The following is a 16,383-nucleotide window of genomic DNA, read 5'->3' as shown; positions in this document are numbered from 1 at the left end:
TTGTTGGCGCATTCAATGCGAAGGTGACAGCTTTTCCTTGAACCGCTCCCACACTGTAGCCCCGTGCGAGTCCTACTGTACTCGTTCTCTCTTATGGGAGCACTTTAGGAGCTGCCTTTGATAGCGTGCCGTTCTTCCCTTCTAATTTTTGGGATGCCGAGGATAGGATCGTCCTTAGTTGCATTTCTAAGCCATTTGTACTTTCGCTGCATGTCCTCGGCAACGTCTCTCCTCGACGCGGACCTTGGGCCCTAATGTAAAGTAGGCCGGGGTCACAAATTCTCTGACCCCACATATATATATATATATATATATATATATATATATATTTATATTTATATATATAGGATAGAGAATTTTTACGTTGGATGTGTCCATTATAAGCACTAGCAGTGGAGGTGCCAACCATAACCTTGATGTATACTTATAAAAAAAAAATAACCATCATGTATAGAAAATATAAACCTTTATTTAAAGCAAAAATATAAGCTCTTAATGCAAATTTACAATCATTAAATTATTTTTATAAAAAAAAAAAAACTTAAATTACATAGTAATAAGAATTTGAGATCAATTTTGTGAGTTTAATTAGTAAAATTTATAATTTATTATAAGAGATCTGACAACATAAATTAAAACTTTACTCTGAAAAAAAAAAGAAAAAAAAAGAAAAAAAAAAAAAAGACAAGTGTCTCCACGAAGGGACCAAAAAGTTTGCAAGTTCAAACAACACACATTTTGAAAATCTCTCTCTCTTTCTCTCACTCTCTCTCTCTCTGAAACTCCGTTACCGGTCTTCTGTGTGTCTGAGAAACCGAAAATCTGATTGCCCGATTCGCTCTTGAATGGAAGCTATTCGAAAGCAAGCCACCAAGCTTCGAGAACAGGTCGCTAGGCAACAACAGGTCCTCTCTCTCACAAACCCTATTTGATTGAACTTTGTTTATTTCAGATCCTCTACTATTCCCATCTCTCAGTTCTTTACAATTAGATCCGTTTCAATGCTAAAAATTCAATCTTTTTCTCAAACCCATATTAGATTTTCCTCCAAAATTCAAAATTTTTTGATCGATTTATGTGTATTCATGTTTCTAGTTTTCATGTTTGGCATTCGTTAAGAAAATGGAAATGGCTTAAAATTTTATTGGCTCAAATATTAGTACCGTAACATTGAGTATTGGGATCTATCAGATTGTGCATTTTTTAATTTTGAAAGTGAAAAGAGAATCCCACAAAATCTGTGATTTTTATATGTTATTGAATAAGCTAGTATTGCTGCTGACTGATGCATAGCCAAGTTAGCTTTAAAGGATGATGAGCTGGTTTGAAATTTTTTTTGATTCTTTCAGCTTTAATTAGCACTGACTGTTTTGGGGACCGGAAATTGAAACTGTTGCGGACTTAGATTAGGAGTTTCATTTGATAGAATTGAAGAATGGTTTTATGGGCAATGTTGTGTTAGGGAGGAAACTTTTTTTTTTTTTTTTTTTTTTTTTTTTTTTTTTTAGCAAGTTAGGTTTGGATTTTGTGAGTTTAAGTTGGGGCGTTGAGTTTCTAATGAGCTTTAGCTCAAATGGGATCTTCTTCGATTGTAAGATTACATTGAGGGTGAGGATGTGCGTTCAAGACCCATTGGTGATAGAGTTAATGGTGTGTCATGGATGATAAACTTAATGCATGTTTGGTCTTTTTATTTTATCTTTTTTTGGAGGCCATTGGCGGAATAAAATACAAATGGCCAATCCTGATTAGTCTGTTGAGGATTCATAGCTGACCCCGAAATTTTGGTACTATTGTTGTATATTGAAAGAACAGAACTTTATCTGGAATTAGGCCATATAGGAAAACTGGTGCTATCACTGAAATAATGATATAGGCTTATTTTCTATTAATTTCCCCACCATTTTTGTTGATGGTTTTCATTATTTATAGTCAGCCTTATTTACAATAATGGGGCTTGTGCTATAACATCAAATAGAGAACATTATGGGGAAATCAGATTTCCATGAGCTGTCCAAGCAGAGCCCTTTTATAGTTTAACACTATTTGTATTTTAGTCATTTCAGATAACCAAGGCCTGCTTCTCATGTGTGAATTCAGTGCTTGTTGCCTTCTTTTCTTTTTTATCCATTGAGTAGGCTTGCATCTCCTACCCTCATAGGAATGGGGATGAGGTTGTGGGTTTGAAACACATTGGTCCATGCAGATGCTGGCTTACGAATTACGGGGAAAACAAACTAGGCTCACATGCTTACTTTGACATTGGTCATTGATTTGGTGCTCCAATTCATTGTCCTTCGCTTAATGCTTACAGTTGCATTTAATCTTTACTAAAAAAGAACTACTTATATTGTTATATTGTGCTGTTGATTTAAGAAACATTTATAATGTGTTTGGATGGCAGGATTTGGGTACATGGATTTGGATTTGAGTGATTAAAATCCAAATACTTTGTTTGGATAGTTTACAAAGGGTTAAGGATTTGGATTTGAAAAATCCACCAAGGATTTTAAACCTTGAAATCCTTGAATTTTAAATAACTTCTTAACTCAGAATTCTAGAAATCCATAAGACATACTTCAATATTTATAGATTTGGAATTAAGGCATTTCAAATTCAAATCCAAATCCAAATCCAAATTCAAGTATCCATACGCAACCTTACCTTATTTTAATTATTTTTCAGTTTGACAATAGCAAGTTCGTTAATTAAATTAAGTGTCTTTTTAGGCTGTCCTAAAACAGTTTGGGGCTGGGGGATATGGAGGTTCAGATAACTTAGTCACTGATGAGGCAGAACTCCATCAGCATCAGAAACTTGAAAAGCTTTACATATCAACACGTGCTGGAAAGGTTTGTCTTGTCCACCCCTAGCCCATCTCTAATCACATTTTTTTTTTTTTTAAATAAAATTCATTATAAAAATATTTCATTTGTTTTCTTCCATAAGTTACAAAGATTCATCATTCATCTTTTCAGCATTATCAAAGGGATATTGTTCGTGGTGTAGAAGGATATATTGTTACTGGTTCCAAACAACTTGAAATAGGTGAGCTGGTGGAGCTTTGATACCATTTTCTTATACCAGGATTTGACTTAGGGGGACTTAATATGGTTATCCTGTCTAATATATCTTGTTCAAATAGGAACAAAGTTGTCAGAAGACAGCAGGAAATATGGTTCAGAAAATACATGTACCAGTGGTAGCACATTATCAAGAGCTGCGCTAAATCATGGGCGTGCTCGTGCTCAAATGGAGAAGGAACGTGGGAATCTGTTGAAAGCTCTTGGTACACAGGTTTGGCCTAGAATTTAATACACCAAAATTTGAAATTCCATGAGTTTAGGTTGCATGTGCATGATATTTGTTCAACACCTCACAAATCCATGGCAGATGTTCTTTGCATGAACTATTACATTTTATAAGATTGCATAGCATGGATGATATGCCACCTCTCTTGATTGGATTTGCTGCGTCTTTTAATACTTAAAATTGAGCCTCGCACTTCCCTGCCACACCCATGAAGATGGTTCCCCTGCTAACTTAATAGAGACCAGGGAGTCATTAGACTCAGATTGAAATACTAACAGCCATTGCAGCAATTGTTTGATTCTCCATTTTTCCTCGTCTTTTGGGATCCCCTTTCTTCTAATAATTGCTACAGTTTTCCTTTCTTTTACGTATTGGTTTTTTACATAGTGGTTTACACAGCTGCTATTGCAAGGATATTTGTGAATATAAACCCTCAATCTGTATATGTGGGCTTGGGATTCATTATTTGGATGAACTGGTGTAATTATGCATGTTTTGGGATTAGCTCCAATTATTACCTACAGAATCCCAACAGCTCCAGCATTTAGCTAAGTTAATGCTGTTCAGTTGACAACAGAGAATCAAGTAAATTTTCCACTCCATGGTCCTCTATTAATTAGTTGTCCTTTAGAATAAACAATTTTCTCATACCTCATTTGAGTTTGTGTTACCTTATTTGATATTTTTGAAAATTGTTAAAAGGCTTATCTTAGGGTTTTTTTAAAATACTTTTTGTATTCTTTTGGTTTCAGATTCAATAGATTCCTCATCCCCTCGCCCCCCCCAAAAATTATTGGTATCTTAATACTGGGTATTGTGTTAAATGCTTTGATTATTAGGTCGCAGAGCCATTAAGAGCAATGGTAATGGGAGCTCCTTTGGAAGATGCTCGACATCTTGCTCAGCGTTATGATAGAATGCGACAAGAAGCTGAAGCTCAGGTATTCTTAACAGGGTTATTTTGTTGGGTTTTTGGTTATTAGAAATTTGATATATTGCATTGTCAATTTTACTTGAAGAGCTAATTCTCCTCTTACAAGCTTGTAATTACACTTTCTGTTGAACCTAGACAGGCTATTGAAGTTGCCAAACGCCAAGCAAAAGTGAGGGAAACACCTGGCAATTCTGAGAGTATTATGAAACTGGAAGCTGCTGAAGCAAAGCTACAAGATCTAAAGGCAAACATGGCAATATTAGGAAAGGAGGCTGCTGCAGCAATGGCTGCTGTTGAAGCTCAACAACAGAGGTTAACTCTCCAGCGACTTATAGCAATGGTAGTGCAAATTGCTATCCAATTTTGTTATAGGCTCATTTATTATAATTTTCACTATATATTTTAGGAAATCAGATTTGATAGTTTATCCATCATTTTTCTTTCTGGATTGTGAAGATCGAAGCAGAACGCACTTATCACCAAAGGGTCCTTCAGATACTTGATCAGCTTGGAGGCGAGGTATGCAACCATGTTGCCATCCTTAAACCGTTATTATAATTACAATTGCAGCTGAATTTACAGTAAAAAGATCAATTGTGTTTTCCATCATTTTGTGATTTTTCACAATCTACTATTGTTGTTGATAGATGATTTCGGAACGACAGCGGATTGAAGCATCTCCTAGTCCAAGCGTGGATAACACCATGCCTCCACCTCCATCATATGAAGAAGTTAATGGCGTATATGCTTCTCAAACACATAATGGAACAACAGACTCCATGGGTTACTTTTTAGGGGAGGTTAGTAATTAAGCATATCTTATTCCTACCTTTGTTTGACTGATGAATTTTCCGCAATATTTATAGTCACTGTTAATTTTCCATTCTGTTGCAGGTCATGCATCCATATCAAGCTGAATCTGATGTGGAGCTAAATTTGTCAATTGGTGACTATGTTGTTGTCCGAAAGGTTTATAACTTGCTTGGCTTAAACATTTTTATAATTTAGCTCCTTTTTTTTTTCCTTCTAATATATGCCTGCCAATGAATGTCTCCTACCTTGAGTCTGACTAGTATTGGGTTGGTTGCTGAATGCAAGCCTGACTGCAACCCATTTGGATTTGGACCAATCCCACTAACCTGCTGATGAATGAATATATTCATTGAAATGATTAAAATCTAAGCTGGGTTTGGATTGCACTGAAAAGAAAAGCAGACGCGCGTTTGCATTTTTTTTGTGGGTCCCATGCACTGTTCACGGGACCCGTAAGTATGGATTTCAGCAAATTTTTCTTTTCAACTGGGTCCCACGGCACTATTCACATATTTAAAAATATTTTGCTATAATGTTTTCAGTTTTTAGTTTTCAGTTTTCAGCAATAAGCGGTATCCAAACAGACTCTTAGTAATGCTAGTTTTGTTTTGAACAATTATAAATTATAATATAGTTGATTAATTACTGAATTTGGGTTATATTTTGGTTGGTGGTTTGATGAAACATTACCTTCATCCAACCTACTTATCTTTCTGTTTGGTTTACATCCACCAAAATCATGCTTGGAGATGCATTCTCAATTCGTACAAAACACGTAAACCAAACAGAAAGATAAGTAGGTTGGCATAAAGCCCCTTTCTTGTCTGATTGCCAGTGTTCTATATGTGTCAGATCCGGTCCAAGCATAACTATCATATTCTTTGTTCAACAGGTGTCAAACAATGGGTGGGCGGAGGGTGAATGCAAAGGTAAAGCAGGTTGGTTTCCATTTGGATACGTCGAAAGAAGGGATCGTGTTCTCGCAAGCAAGGTGGCCGAAGTATTCTGATTTTTCTGTTGGCTTCTTTGCCAGAGGATTTTGTACGTGTGTATGTTTTGCTCCAGCATCCAAGTTGGATCTTGTGTTGTTGAAAATAGAAGAAGGTCTATCATCACCTACTTTGATGTGAAATAGATGACGACTTTCCCCCTTTGTTCTATTTATTGATATAAACATTTATTTCTACCCCTTTTTTTTTTTCTCTCTTTCTTTCTTTTAGTGCAAAGATGTCTCTGTTTGTTCATACTTATTGATGATGAGTGAAGTTATATTTTCATTCTATATTTTGTTTTCCAAGCCACCTTAATGCTCATTTTGGAAGGCTATGTTAAGTGGTTTATTGAGCTTGAAAAAAAAAAATCATTCGGCCAAAAATGTAGCTGTTCTTTCTAAGTAAAATTTTTAAAAGGTGTACATAAGTCAAAATAAGCTGAAAATAATCTCTTACAAACAAGCGGGCTGCTCCAAATGTTTTTGGCTTAACATGACTTTTATTTCCTACAACCTATGGTTTTCCTTACACGGCAACAGAATTGGTTGAAAATATTATATGATTTAAAAATTGTAGTACCTGCCACCTTGAAGGTTGTATTATACAACTTATATATTTCGTCACGCTAAAGTTGGTGGATTTGATAAACTTTCTTTGTTCTTTCCTTAGGAAAAGTTCTAGTTTTGTTTTCTCTCTTAATCACAAGTGTCGTGGAGATTGTACTAGACTTGTAAACATTTGAAATAACTAAGGATTAATTATATTTTATTCTCTCTAATCTTGGTGTCATTGTCATTATGAACCCTCTAGTTTCAAATCCAATAATTTGAACTTTTGAATTGTTGTTATTTTGGACCTTCAAGTTTAAAAAATTTACAATTTAACTCATCCAACTTTTGAAAATTTTTTTAAAATTTTGTAAGTTTGGTGTTACTGTATTTATCAACCCTCCAATTTCAAAACTTGCAATTAATTCTCTAAACTTTTGAATTGTTGTCATTTTGGTCCTCCAAGTATCAAAATTTTTATAATTAACCTATATAATTTTTGAATTGCTATCATTTTTTTGCTGTTGTAAGTTTTAAAACAAAATGACGTTTGGGCTAGTTTACAGACCTGACAACAATTTGAAAATTTTGAGGGATTAATGACAAGTTTTGAAACGAACTAAAATGATAACAACATTATAACATTATAGTTAGAGGAGAAAATTTATTTTCGCATTAAAAAAACTAGAGGTATTGCTATTGGTAATTTTTCATTAGGGAAGGAATCGGAGTCCGAACCACAAACATGCATGGATACCACAAATGATGCCAAAACGACTTGTTACAATTTGGTAAGTTGGTAATTAGAAAAGGTGGAGTTTCCTAAACGGTATTGGAACTAGGAAGTTACAGGAACCGTATTTGGCAGCTTATATGAATATACAAGCTTTACTTATAACCATAACAAAATTTCCAGGAAAAAAAAAAAAAAAAATCAACATATTACATCCATATACTCTATACACAAACTGGAGGCGTTGCCACCATTATGGTTATATTTGAAAGGTCTCTCTTCTCAATTTTGGGTGGATTTACCATGTGTGAAAACTGAAAAGTGGAGCCATCACTAGAATGGAAATTTGGGGTTCTTTTTTTGAATGAAAAACATTTCTTATTTTGTTTTACAAAGCTTTAATGTTATAGCTCAATCCAATATGACTAGAAAAACTAATACACAGGAGCTCACTTGTTGCGCCAAGGAGCCCAGAATTGCCAACAGTAAATGCATCCTAGAGGAGATAGAAACTACAGGAATTGTATTTGACATGTTTATAGTAGATATACAAGCTTCAAGCATAATAATTAAAATATTAAAAACAAACACAAATCAAGTTCCATAGAACAATGCAGGCTCTCAGTAACTAGCCAGCCATTCTCGCAGGACATTTAAGAAAGCCTCAAGTTCTGCATAAGAACAAAACATGAAAAATCAGTTCCGGTCAGCTGAAGAAAATAATACCTTTTCTTTTTTACTTGTTCCACAAAACCATCAATCTTACCATAAATGAGAACACTAATTTGGTCGCTTGGAAGAGAGATAAGCAAAAATGACAGACAATATAATGATCAGCATCAAAATCTGCATTAAAATCAAAGTATAAGCATTAGATATTCTTAAAATAACTTCTTTTTTGGAGGATGAGGGGGGTGATTAAGAGCTTATATATTCCTCAAGGATGAAAAATCGGCAGATACTTACAAAAGCTGTATTGTATCTAGGGTTGCTCTTGACTACATAAGATTTCCTGGTGAAATTCACAAAAAGTGGTCAGAGATTAAATAATTGACATTGACAACCATAGAGAAACATGTGCAGAGTTCATAGATGACAACCTGTTGTTAAGGAGTCCAGAATCCCTGCAGGTTTTCTGTATCGCATTCAGCCTGCTCCGTGTTTTTTCTGCATTAGGGTCATTCATGTCGACCTATATACCCAACAGTGCATTATTAGTAACACTCAGGAAAGTGCAGTGCACAATAAAAGTAGTGCAAATTAAAGATGTCTAGCAGCCATCAATTACAAACGTGTGCTCATTCCAAGGTTACAAACATTTCCTCAAAGCTTGGAAGCATCGACTATTTTATTCCCACACACAAGATTCATGTCCCGAAATCTATTGGCATAAAAGTGGGGGTCAAATCTAGGGTTCTAGTGGAAAAAACACATTGGAAGCATTGACTATTTTATTCCCGCACACAAGATTCATGTCCCAAAAATCTATTCGCATAAAAGTGTGGGCCATATCTAGGGTTCTAGTAGACAAAAAAACACACCTAAAGGGGTTAATGAAAAATTCTAGAAGTATAGGATATGGAAAGATAATTCCAATATATAAACTGAACAAATAAATATCTTGTTGCAAGCAAATATATCTTTTTAGCGTTGATAAAAGCATTGTACCTTTGACTTCAGAATACAAGAGAAATCAAAGAATGCCCCATAGACATCAGCAATCGTCTTTGTTTGGTCAATGATTTTGGCAGTAAGACCTAGAAAACATAACCAGAATGAATAAAATTCAGTAAGAAATTGTCACAAAATAAATACAAGAGCTATGAAGAACAGCATTAATATATTAAATCCTTTGTATTTACCCAAACCATCATTTTGTTTTTCAAAAATGAAAAAGGACATCAAATGCCTATTCATGTCAGTGAAAAAGAAATTAAAATCTTCTTACACTACTTGGTTCACAATTTACAAGAGAAAATAAGGCAAATAAAAGGAAGATTAAAGAATTATATTATTTTCACTTGCTTGGTTAGAAAGAAAGTAGAGAGAAAATAAAGAAAGCAATTTTAGGGTGAACCCAAGTGTTTAGACATTCTCCCAGGAAATTTTCTCTCGCTTTCCCCACAAGTGTACAAGAGTGTTCATGTGTTCAACTTTTTATTGCAAGAAACTTGCTCATATGTCTACAAAAGTCATATCAAGCTAATCCAGACAGCTAGAAAACCCATTAGTGGATCTTCTCTGAAGAAATGGATCAAAGCCAACTGTATATTGGTCTTTCCATGAAATACACATACGGTCTGAAAGTTACTCCTGTTTTTCCCTTTTCTTGGCTTTGCATCAGATAGTTTCGCTATCATGGCCCAAAAGCATAACATATCTTTTTAAGAAATTTCTAGAAGGCACAGAAGGGGGCACAATCTAAGCATAGAGGGAATTATGCAAAGTGCACTCCAAATAATAAAAAAAAGGGACCAAATTACAAATTAACTCATAAGCATACATTAACATCTCTCAGTTTCTGAATTCAATAACCAGTTGATCAAAAAATTGAAAGACAATTAAATACAAACCCAACAGCAGTAAGCACAATCATTCATCAATGGGGGTCTCTGATTGTTCTAATCTTCCTAAAAGCCTCAATGCCCCTAAAGAAACCCCTGCTGTGCTCTAAGCCAGATAGATTACAGTGACTATAAAACTGTTCTTTGAAGGCCACTAGCTCTCAATTTAGTATCCACATGAATGTGCATCTAAATCATTTTTCCCCCCAGGCATCACTTTAAAAAGACCCACTATCTAGCCCTAAGAGTATAATAGTAGAAAAGGTATTAAGAGCTGTTAACCAAAGTTAAAGGCCCAGTTAGGGCGCATTTGAATGTCTCATTAAATTAAATTTTTTTGTTTGTTCTACTATGACTCCACATAAAAATTTGTAATTGGAACTAATATTCGTAAATGATAATGAACTGCGGAAACTTTTAGATAGACTCAAATGAGAACAAAGATAATTTTTCATGAGAAATTCTCCTTTCTCAACTTGAGAAGGGTAGGCTTGCAGCTTTGCCAGAAGCAAATAGTTGAAAATCAATACATTTATTTTCTATGGAACAGCCTCATTCCACAAACATGTTAACTAATTTTCATTGTTTAATATGCCTTCAGTTTCAGCTGTAACAGCAATGTCTATAGATGACTTACCACGCCTCATTTTCACTACACCTCTGAATACTTCAATGTTGTTGTAGCATAATGCCAGTGTTCCAATTGCCATGACCTAGAAAATGTAGCATATGTCAAATGAGATGCTACACAGAAACATCATATAATTATCAGTGTTATATATCTAAAACTACACACCATCAAACCGGACCTAATTTTGATTTGGTACTTCCATGAAGGTCAGACAATATTCATATGGTTTGCAAGTGATTTGTGTATAAATTACATAAATCCACACCAATATGCTAAATTATCAGGCATAATGGTAACAGCTCAGAGTTCACATATTAATAGTTTTTTTGGTGGGGGTGGGGAGAAAAGAGGCTCTCAGAGTTTGTTGACAATATTAGATACCTGGGGGATAGCACAAAATCGAAAGATTGCAGGATCTCGTAAAGCAGCCATGTATATCAAGCAATCTTCCACGTGTATCAAAGCATTAGTGACCATGTCATTCAAACATTGCACTGCCTTTTCAGAGTTTTCTTCATATTTCAAGTCCTGGATTACAAAGATTTTAAAATTGTGAATGAGAAAAGAAAATCTCACTAAGATGTTTTTTTTTTTTTTTTAATGGAACAATAAATTGTTAACGAAAACACAGTTTTACAATGTTTTAGAGACCTACCCCTCTATTGAAGGTCAGTGATAAAACTGGGTTTACATCATTATAAAAGGCCAAAATGACAGATAAAATAAAGACTGAAAATGATAGAATTGAGATGAGACTTAGAAAAGAAATGCACCTCAAGTTTGATAACATATTTACTCCAGATCTGACGAGGCCAGAACATGCGAGACTTTGGTATCTCATTAATATCCTCCAGATAATCTCGTATTATGTTTGTTTTCTGTGGTTGTAGAATGTTTAGTACTGAATCAAACTTCCAAGCAAAAGAAACTGGAATGAAAATGAATTGGTTGCTTAATACAGCAAAGCATTACCTGAAGAAATAAACCCATTGAATTTGATAGATCGTCTGAAAGCAAATCCTCCGTCCCAGAGGCATGGAAAAGCTTGGACAAACCTAGTCCAACAAGTCCTGCTACATAGTGGCAATATTCATCATAGTCATCAACTGTCTCTACCTGCAGGATGAGGATAAAAACATAGGTGTCACATAAAATATTTATTATATACTTTTTGCATGACCTATGATATAGATTTAGCTCCCAAGCTCACAAACCTCCTTCAATATAAATTTTGCCATTCCTGCACCCATTCTTTTGGTAATATCCTCAATTGCCACCTGAAAACTGCAGAATTGACAGAGAATTGCTTGTTATTTACTAAAAGAATGTAAAGCAAGAACTTATATAACATATTCACAGGCAAGATATTCACATATGCCAAATTTTTTTGAACCATATAGCATCCTATGAATCTCGACTAAATTATGAATAATGTATAAGTCCCAGAGGACTATTTATTCATTATAAAAAGATTATTAAAAAAAAAAAAAAGGCATAAAATCACAAAAAGGGACCCGTACAATATGGTCCATTTTTTCCCAGACCCAACTGGCTACTTTAAATTCTAGTGTCTCAAACAATCACACTATTTAAGAATCCTAAGCATTCCAATTTTAACAATATTAACATTTTTGGAGAAGTGCTTGATAATCAGCACATTGAACCAGTGAGACCAACCATTCATTAATGTATCCCATGATCAGTAAACTTGAAGGGATTGGGGGGAAAGAAGATTCACTCCAGAAAATAACCTACTTGACCTCTACAGTTACAGCAAACACATTAACTACCACAGTGACATTCCAGTTGTACAGTGGAAACACAGGGCTAATGTAGAGATCACGTAATACATGTTACTGAGCTGACAATAGACAAGATGTTACTTGCTAACAAGAGATGAGCCTTTGGATGAATCCTATCATCATTTTTCAGTAACAAATAAGTATAGGTAGAAATTTGGTAAGAGAGAACGAAGGATACAGACTCTGACCAGGTCATGGTTAGTAAAGCACTAAAGCTGTAATAGGAATCATTAAAAATGAAACCAATATTCTCATATCCACAGAAAATCATTTCAGATATTTATAGAGGAAGAAATAACCTCTCTCCAAGCTCTAGAAAAGCAGTTGATACATGATGAAATTGGTCCATGAGAACTTTGTAGTCCTTTTCACCACCTTTACACAGAAGCAAGGAAAAAAAATCAGCAAATGGACTTAAGATTCAATCATCTTTGACAAGGTAACAGATAGCCAGATAGGTAACATGTAAGCATACCTAAAAAGTTCTATGAAACTTTTCTTATAAGAGAAAAAATGATTGATCTAAGAAAGCTTAAGTCCTTGGTTTAGAAACCTAAGGCATTAAGTCAAAAATGATAATTTTACACAGGCATAATTAAAATTCGTATAAAATAGGACATGAAAAACAATTAGAACCATAACAATAAAAGCAAAAGAAGAAATTGGATAAATGGATCTGCTTGCAACTACGGCCTATACATGCATATATTTACATGACAAACTCAATGGGGGCTAACAGCAATAGAATTGAACATCTGAAATGGGGTGGTCCACAAGACTACAACTTGAATTGCCAATGAAACCTGGTTCAAATGACATGTCATTCTCTCACAAATGTGTAGTTTTTCTTTTCTTTTTTTAAAAGGACTACAACTTGAATCACCCACCCAATATGGGTGCCTGCCTACAAGCACTAAACACAATCACTAAATGAAATATATGATAAATCTCAGCTTAAAAAAAAATCTATCAAATCTATGAAATAGAAGAAAGTTTCTTTGGTCTATAGAATCTAGGGAAGTTAAAGGTGAGAAAAATAGGTAACAAGACTTCAAAACACTCACATGCAAAATGCCACTCCTGATCATATATGTGACGATGAAAAGCTATCAGGATAGGCACTTTAACATTTGTTGCTATGCTTGTATCATCCTCTGTAAAGAAACAATCAAAGCAAAGTTGGTCAGTTGGGAGAATTAACATAACATAACTAAAACTATTGCCAAATCGAAACCCACATTTTCTTGATTGCCCTGTTACAAGGCAATCAAGATCTAGGAATCTTGTATGTAACCAGCATTTTCTTGATTGCAGAAACCTAAAGAATACAAAAATATTTCATCATTTCTAGGAATCTTATTTAGCTTGTCAAAGCAAGTAGCTACACAACATTATGCTGCCTTGGAATTATAAAGTTAGAACTTGATCAAGTAAATGATGCATAAATTTGATTTAGAAGTTGATCATCATTTAGAATAAGTTCCAACAAAGACTAAAGTATTGACATCAAGAAATGCAACCCAAGGGGGTTCAACTTGTTAAGAGGAACTCATATTCTTCGATAAATCCTTGACAGAGTCTCTTATGTATAACATCAAAAAATGGAAGGGCCTGAAGGGTAGCCTCATGTGCTCCACTGTCAACCCAGACATAAGCTGAAAATCTTCTTTCCCCACTCATTATTAGTAATATAGATATAAATAGAGCTACTAACATGTGAATACAACTTGTCCCTCTTGGAGAATCCAGTTTCATAAATGGTCTTTCATTTTACAATAAATACAATGCTACCAATTGATATAGAGACCTCATATTCAATCACCCAGACAAAAATAAAATAAAAGAGTTCAAGAAAGATAACAGAGAAAATTTAAGGCCGTTGACAGGAACATACCAACAGTATCAAGGGCTCGAAGAACCAAATAAAATATGCATACCTGCAAAACCACGAAGGTTATTTCTGAGAAATTAAATATGATATATTGCTAGAAAGTAATACAAGAAGAAAAATCTAACTAGAATATGAAACACCGTAGTCTTTCATTTAAGTGAGAAAATAACATAAGTAGCAGCAGCAGCAACAACAACAATGATTAAAGGAAAGTATGAACTTAAGACTCGCTCTCAGCATTCTGATATCATAAAAATGACCAAAAATATATCAAGCATGGAATTGTTCAACAGTTCATGGTCCTTAATCTGATGTTTTATATCTGATTGATTGAATAATATTAGTTGTTTACATAACTTTCTGGTCAACTTATAGAGCAAATGGAGAAAAAGAATGAATTTGGGAGCCTTTCCTGCAGCTAATACACTATATCTTCCTTCACACCAGTTGTTCTCTTGTTTCTAAAGCCACATATAGGATAGGCAGACACTGCACTTTGTCATCCAAATACAGGGAAAAACTCATGGTAAATTTCATTCTACCTACTATTACGTGATTTCTAAGACCTAATTTTTAATACCATACCATATAATCTAGCACAGTTTTGTTGAGTCTATAAAAATTAGTGGATGTAAATCAAAGGTCACAAGAGCACTTAACCCTTCTTCTTGGTAGTTGCAATTCCACTTTTAGAACCCAAATTGAAGCAGTTCATGGAAAAAGTTTCTCAGTGCCTTTTCACTGTTACATCACTAATTTGTTATTCTAAGAGTGGCAGCCATAGAATTCAACCTCTGATGGTCAAAATTAGACTCCTTGTATATTACATATTTTGTGCGTGTATATGTGAAAGATAGAGAGAGTAAATTTTACTTTCTCCATTCAAAGTTTAAATGATTACACACAGTCCTTTCAAAGGAATGAAGACTTTGGCTTAACAAATCAACCAAGTACCAATCCACCAGTCATGTAAGCAATCAGCCATAAAACATAAAAAGTACAATCAGCCATGTAAGCAAAACCTCTTGGATTCTCAACCCTTCTAATCCATAAGACTAACAGCATCCACCATCCACAACATGCAGAGAAGACCTTAAAAACACACATTAATGAAACTACGCATTTCCCACACCCCGAAAACCAAAAACAAAAATCAAAATATCAATCATAAAATCACATAATAAATCACATCAGAACCATCCAAATTTCTAATCAAAACACATAATTCAAACAATAACATCATCATCATCAACAACAACAACAACAACAAAAAAGTCAAAACCAAGTGACTCAATCAAAATTCTCAACCAAAAAAAAAAAAAAAAGACCCACCAAAGCAAACATAAAAAAGATCAAAAATTTCCAAGTCTTACAGCGTTACGAAGATTGGTATCGAGCTGTTGAATAACGAGCGCAAAGCTTCGGGACACCTTGTGAAGCATGGAATAGCAGAAACCCCAGTGTGGTTCTGGAGGGATCTGCTTCTCCGCGTGCTTCATTGCCCTCTTCAGCTTCAACAATGGGAACAAATCATCTGGGTGTTTCAGAACCGCACCTAAGCTTCCCATTTCTTTTGTTTTTGCTTTCTTGTTTCTGTTCTCAAATTTGGGTTCGTGTTTTTGGATCTCCCAAATCCAAGAGTTTACAAAAACTCAAAAAACGAAACACACCCAAGTTGTTGTGAGTGTGCGTGTGTTTATTTATAGTACCATCAACTTACGTAGGCACCGATAGTGGTAACGCCATTTGGTCTTTAATGGCGTCTAGAGAGAGAGAGAGTTTTGAGCGCAAAAAAATTATCGAAGATGGGACTAATAAACTAAAAATAATTGTTCGAAGAAAAATATATGAAAAAAGAAGAAGAACGATTTTGTAGATTTCCTAAGATACGATGGTGGGGTTGGGTTGGATTGGCGTTTCAAATTTTTTACTATTTTTATTTTTCCTTTGTTTTGTTTTATAAGTTTTGGTAGTAGTTGGGAATTTCTTTAATTAATTGTTTTTATATTATATTTTAAGGGCAAGAATTTAATGTATGATTAATTTGAAAGAGTGTGAATTGTGAATTGAAGAGGTACTAGCTGGACGGTGCGGACTTTCTTTAGTCTGAACGTGTACACTTTGAAGAGATGTTGATATAAGGGGGCGTTTGGAATGTCGGTT

General features: G+C 34.6%; 2 protein-coding genes across 2 annotated transcripts; one reads left to right on the top strand and one right to left on the bottom strand.

The window, feature by feature from the left end:
* The first annotated feature begins 685 nt into the window (after positions 1 to 685).
* LOC115969152 (SH3 domain-containing protein 2) lies at positions 686 to 6,343 on the top strand. The gene is made up of 10 exons (XM_031088721.1): positions 686 to 905; positions 2,730 to 2,852; positions 2,979 to 3,048; positions 3,146 to 3,297; positions 4,152 to 4,253; positions 4,386 to 4,586; positions 4,703 to 4,765; positions 4,894 to 5,046; positions 5,141 to 5,215; positions 5,952 to 6,343. Exons 1-10 carry the CDS (start codon positions 846 to 848, stop codon positions 6,066 to 6,068), a joined length of 1,116 nt encoding a protein of 371 aa, XP_030944581.1. The 5' UTR covers positions 686 to 845; the 3' UTR covers positions 6,069 to 6,343.
* Positions 6,344 to 7,666: 1,323 nt separating this feature from the next.
* On the bottom strand, positions 7,667 to 16,135 carry LOC115968189 (squalene synthase 1-like). Its single transcript, XM_031087500.1, has 14 exons — positions 15,594 to 16,135; positions 14,224 to 14,266; positions 13,394 to 13,483; positions 12,629 to 12,704; positions 11,742 to 11,811; positions 11,500 to 11,643; positions 11,301 to 11,405; positions 10,909 to 11,055; positions 10,534 to 10,609; positions 9,001 to 9,089; positions 8,433 to 8,524; positions 8,299 to 8,344; positions 8,099 to 8,178; positions 7,667 to 8,003 (listed from the first exon to the last, which is right to left on the bottom strand). The coding sequence occupies exons 1-13, from the start codon at positions 15,786 to 15,788 to the stop codon at positions 8,113 to 8,115; spliced, it is 1,239 nt and encodes a 412-aa protein (XP_030943360.1). The 5' UTR covers positions 15,789 to 16,135; the 3' UTR covers positions 7,667 to 8,003; positions 8,099 to 8,112.
* Positions 16,136 to 16,383: the final 248 nt, after the last annotated feature.

This window comes from Quercus lobata, chromosome 11 (assembly GCF_001633185.2).
Source record: "Quercus lobata isolate SW786 chromosome 11, ValleyOak3.0 Primary Assembly, whole genome shotgun sequence".
Lineage (NCBI taxonomy): Eukaryota > Viridiplantae > Streptophyta > Magnoliopsida > Fagales > Fagaceae > Quercus > Quercus lobata.
The sequence above is the reverse complement of the archived record's forward strand: the minus strand, read 5'-3'. Positions and strand labels throughout refer to the sequence as shown.

Excerpts from the sequence above, each read along its gene's own strand:
- LOC115969152 (XM_031088721.1), top strand. The coding sequence starts at position 846 with ATGGAAGCTATTCGAAAGCAAGCCACCAAGCTTCGAGAACAGGTCGCT. Across the intron at positions 3,049-3,145 it reads TTCCAAACAACTTGAAATAG|GAACAAAGTTGTCAGAAGAC; the intron begins GTGAGCTGGTGG and ends TTGTTCAAATAG. Across the intron at positions 5,047-5,140 it reads TGGGTTACTTTTTAGGGGAG|GTCATGCATCCATATCAAGC; the intron begins GTTAGTAATTAA and ends ATTCTGTTGCAG.
- LOC115968189 (XM_031087500.1), bottom strand. The coding sequence starts at position 15,788 with ATGGGAAGCTTAGGTGCGGTTCTGAAACACCCAGATGATTTGTTCCCA. Across the intron at positions 11,644-11,741 it reads CAAAATTTATATTGAAGGAG|GTAGAGACAGTTGATGACTA; the intron begins GTTTGTGAGCTT and ends CTCATCCTGCAG. Across the intron at positions 11,406-11,499 it reads CAATGGGTTTATTTCTTCAG|AAAACAAACATAATACGAGA; the intron begins GTAATGCTTTGC and ends CTACAACCACAG.